Below are 4,832 nucleotides of genomic sequence, written 5' to 3'. Positions count from 1 at the left end.
AAAAAAAAAAAAAAAAAAAAAAAAAAAAAAACATCATTCACTCATATTCTCTGGTGAGAATAGGGCCAATTGCCATGGGTTGGGCAATAAATGAGAAGGAAATGGAGGCAGTAAGTATAAACTGCTTTCAAGAAGAAAAGATTAGTTTAGTTTTTGTTATTGTTGTTTTGTTTTTAAAGTCTAGGGACTGAAGGCCAGACACAGTGGTTCACGCCTTTAATTCTAGCACTTTAGGAGGCTAGGGCGGGTGGATCACCTGAGATTCACCTGGTTCGAGACCAGCCTGGCCAACATGGTGAAACCCCATCTCTACTAAAAATACAAAAATTAGCCGGTTGTGGTGGCAGGCGCCTGTAATCTCAGCTACTCAGGAGGCTGAGGCAGGAGAATTGCTTGAACCCAGGAGGCGGAGGTTGCAGTGAGCCGAGATCACGCAACTTTACTCCAGCCTGGGTGAAAGAGCAAGACTCTGTCTCAAATAAATAAATAAATAAATAAAGTCTAGGAACTGAGTCTCAAGTGAAAAAACCAGGAAGAGGAAGTAACACAGGACAATAGGGAAAACTGCTTTATCAATGTCCTAGAGGACAAACGGATAAATTAGATTGAGAGCCACATTGAAGGTCAGCCTCGGACAACCCACGCTAAAATACAAATATATGTTGGGATATAAATGCAGTCATGCCTTATTTATCTTCATTATTTGGGAAGAGTTCTACATAACTGAATTTTCCAGACACTTGAGCAGTTTTTTAAAAATTTAAGCTATTTTATTTAAACTGTTCACCACTGTATCATACAGTTCTCTGCCTCTTAAACAGAGTGTGCTTTCCTGGACAACTTAAGGTCATTAAGACTATGATTATTGTTCTAGGAAGTAATATACCTGAGTCTACATGTTAATTTTTCAAATCTTCCTTGAATGCCCTACATTGTCAGTTGCCATTCCTCTGCTACATTTCCCCTAATAACCTTTCTCATTGGTGTTTCCAACAGATTCTAGTATGAAAATTATATGGCCAGGTACAGTTGCTCAAACCTGTAATCCCAGCACTTTGGGAGGCTGAGACGGGAGAATCGCTTCAGTCCAGGAGTTCAAAACCAGCCTGGGCAATATGGTGAGACCTCATCTCACCATATTTATTTTAAAAAATAAAAAATTATATAACCATTAAATAATGCCCTAAAGGCCAGGTGTGGTGGCTCACACCCTAATTCCAACACTTTGGGAAGCCAAGAGGGGCAGAGACCCATTGAGGCCAGGAATTCAAAATCAGCCTGACCAACATGGCGAAACCTCATCTCTACTAAAAATACAAAAATTAGATGGGCATGGTGGCAAGCACCTATAATCCCAGCTACTTGGGAGGCTGAGGCATGAGAATCGCTTGAACCTGGGAGGTGGATGTTGCAATAAGCCAAGAATAGTGCAATGGCACTCCAGCCTGGGTGACAGAGACTCTGTCTCAAAATAATAACAATAATAATAATAATAATGCCCTAAGTAAGGGATTAAGGAATAATGGGTGTCTAGATGAAAGTATATTACTAAAGTGCATGGCTTTACGACAACTCTCCCCACTGCTAAGAAGTCTGTTTCACTTTTCAATTTAATTGAGGCTGGGTTTCAGAGTTTGAATATCAGAAGACTGACCTCTGACTACTAGGAATTTTACTTCATCTTGTTGCCTTAAGTGCGATCAAAATATATCTGCCAAGTAATCGATAATCTTATATGATCTGTCTGCAACCTCTGCCTCCTGGGCTCAAGTGATTCTCCTGTCTCAGCATCTCAAGTAGCTGGGATTTACAGGCACGCACCACCATGCCTGGTTAATTTTTGTATTTTGGGGTCTCTCAAGCTCTCTTCAGACCCAAGCGTGAATGCCAGGGCCGCAGCCACCGTCCCACCCACAGCCCCAGGGCGGGTCAGGACAAAGTGCCACGGACAGGGGACCTGCGGCCCCTGTCATGGGTCACACACACACACAAAAGATCATGCTGATTCCAAAAGTAAGCCTAGACATCTCAAAGTAACTGAATATATCTTCTTATCCTACAGTCACTTACCAAAAAAAGTTATCTCTGGCCAGGTGCGGTGGCTCAAGCCTGTAATCCTGGCACTTTGGGAAGCAGAGGAGGGCTGATCACTTGAGATCAGGAGTTACAGACCAGTCTGGCCAACATGGTGAAACCCCATCTCTACTAAAAATACAAAAATTAGCCAGGTGTGATGGCACACGCCTGTAATTCCAGCTACTCGGGAGGCTGAGACACGAGAATCACTTGAACCCGGGAGGTGGACGTGGTAGTGAGCCGAGATTGTGCCACCACACTCCAGCCTGGGTGACACAGCCAGACTCTGTCTCAAAAAAAAAAAAAAGTTATAATCTTCTACACTTCTGTATATTAATATAGTCATGCATATCTCATACATATGAATATTATTCATGATAAATGTATATCCCTCACTAAATCTTGGCTTTAACCCCTTCCACGTCTCACAAAAATTTCACAAGCACAAATAAGCACAAAGGCTAAAAAGGACTACTACAGTGAGGCACACAGGAGTCAATCAGAACTTAAGGATTCATCCCTTTAGTTCCAATACGATGGGATGTACTGGTTTGTTTCATTCATTCTTAAGGTTCTGGATAGTTCTTTCTCCCTACACTTCATGTACTAAAAAAAACAAAACTTGTTGCCTCTCCAGGACTCTCCTCCTGTTCCTTAAGTTGTTCATTCATATTAGTGAAAATTAACAAATGCAGACTTTCTCATCAACACAGAGAGCACTGAAGTGGCCTGAGCAAAGCAAACTGAACATCTCCAGGCTCAGATTTAGTTTATCAGAGGCATTAGGATGTCTACCTTTGTCCTTGTATTCAAATTATTTATGTACATTCCCCTTTCCAAGTCACAAATACCTTCAGGGCAAGAATCTTTTCTGATTCAGTTACTCCAATCTCTGGACAAGCAAGTTCTGAGCACCAGTATTTGCTAGCCACTCAAAGCTGAGTTAAACACTTCCTGCCCTCGCAGTCTATCAGAGAGAAAGCTGGCTTGTAAATAAATTGCAACACAGGCAAAAGGAGAAGTGAGTACAGAATTAAATCAGAGGAAGCATTAACTCTCTGATTGTACAGGAAGTTCTGGGATACATTTCTGTATTCCTCAAAAGGCCTTCCATAAAGACCTGTTGAATGAACAAATGAATGGATTAAATCTTTTAGGCGAGGTCCCAGATCCAAACGAGATGTATCAGTTGCTTCTGGAAGCCAGTCAAAAAACTTTATCTTTCAACAACTGCGGGATGCAGCCGCCGGCATACTCACCCCTACCTCCACCTCAGGAAATAATTTTGGAGAAAGGACCATACCTGTACTGCCAGCCTTTTGCACTGCCACCGCGACTGCTGCTGCTGCTGCTGCTGCTACTGATTCCACCTCCACAGCTGCTATTCTTGTTGTTCGGGGTCACCGCTGTGGCCAAGCCCTCCAGCTTTCCTTCGCTCTCCGAGATTTTCATTGTGGACACTAGTTCACCCCCCTGCATCTTAACGCCAAAGTCCACTTGCCCTTCTTGAGCGGGAGAGAACAATTCTGTAGTTCTGCAGGTGACTTTTTGTTTTTTTTAAGATTTTATCTGAATATGATCCCGGTTGCTAAATCACACGGCGGCTGGGGCGGGACTGTCAAATGGTCCAAAAAAGGAAGATAACATTAACACAGAAGTTACACTTTTAAGAGGGCAGGGGAAGCAACGAGGACAGATATCCTTCACATGTATCTCTCTCCTTTCCGGCAAAAGCTAGGAGGAAAAAGCATCCGGCGAGAGGACTTAAGTGACATACTCGAAAGAGAAGGAGCCTGGGGAGATTGCAGATTCTGCAGCCAAGACGGCCGGGAAAAGGACGAAGCGCCACGGGCAGTCCCCCGCGGCCTAACCTCGGGGCTGACCCGCCGCGCTCCTTCCTCTCCTCCGCCGGTCCTCAGGCAGTGAGTCCAGTCAAGCCCGCTCGGCAGTTCCCGCCGCAGCCCCCGAAATACAGCCTGGGCCGGCGCGCGCAGCCCGGGAGGAGGGTCAGGGAAGGAGGCCGCCGGGGGCGGGACGCCGGCTCCCGGGGCCGCCTCTCCCAGGGCCAGAAGCGAGCCACTCGGGGCAACTTCCTCCTTTGCCCCTGGCCCGGGCCCTCGACTGGGTTCCCGGGAGCCAGTGAGTCTCTCGCGCGCTCTCCAGCCCCAAGCGTGAATGCCAGGGCCGCGGCCGCCGCCCCACCCACAGCCCCACAGCGGGTCAGCCACCCGCCTGCTCCCTTCCCGCCTTCCCTTCCGGAGTAGCGTGAGCTCACTTCCCTCATAGCCGAAGCCTCTGGCGCCATCTTGGGTCAGGGCGGCTGGTCCCTGAAGGGGGCGGAGCCTCTGGGGGCTGGTAACGGGGCGACGAGTAAGGAAGGGAGAGGGCGAGGGGCGTAGGGGAAGGAGGAACCCAGACGGTGAAGGAGGAAGAAACAAAGGAGCCAGCGGACCTAGAGAGTTCCCTTCTCGTGTGTGACTGCCTGTCTTCCTAACCACGTCCTAGCCTTCCATTCGAGGGGCCGTTCCAGGCATTTTAGAAAGAAAGCTTACAAAAATAAGAAATTACAAGAACGAAGCAACATCTGTACGTTTTAGTCACTTGGGGTGGGGAGTGGGGCGCAAGCATGACATTGGAGTAAAGCCAATCAGTATTATAAATGAAAAAGAAGCTGTTGGCTGGGCGCGGTGGCTCACGCCTGTAATCCCAGCACTTTGGGAGGCCGAGGCGGGCAGATCACGAGGTTAGGAGATGGA

The 4,832-nt window shown here is 47.0% G+C and overlaps 1 protein-coding gene across 1 annotated transcript in view; it reads right to left on the bottom strand.

Moving 5' to 3' along the window:
- OSBPL11 (oxysterol binding protein like 11) overlaps positions 1-4,311 on the bottom strand; it is a 78,123-nt gene extending 73,812 nt beyond the window's left edge. The window contains exon 1 of the mRNA XM_017855363.1: positions 3,380-4,311. Within this exon, the coding sequence (XP_017710852.1) occupies positions 3,380-3,555 (176 nt within the window). The 5' untranslated portion in view covers positions 3,556-4,311. The remainder of the gene's footprint in view (positions 1-3,379) is intronic.
- Positions 4,312-4,832: the final 521 nt, after the last annotated feature.

The sequence above is a fragment of the Rhinopithecus bieti genome, unplaced genomic scaffold (genome assembly GCF_001698545.2).
Source record: "Rhinopithecus bieti isolate Rb0 unplaced genomic scaffold, ASM169854v2 scaffold_39586, whole genome shotgun sequence".
NCBI classification, from domain to species: Eukaryota; Metazoa; Chordata; class Mammalia; order Primates; family Cercopithecidae; genus Rhinopithecus; species Rhinopithecus bieti.
Note: the sequence above shows the minus strand (reverse complement) of the source record. Positions and strands in the feature narration are given on the sequence as shown.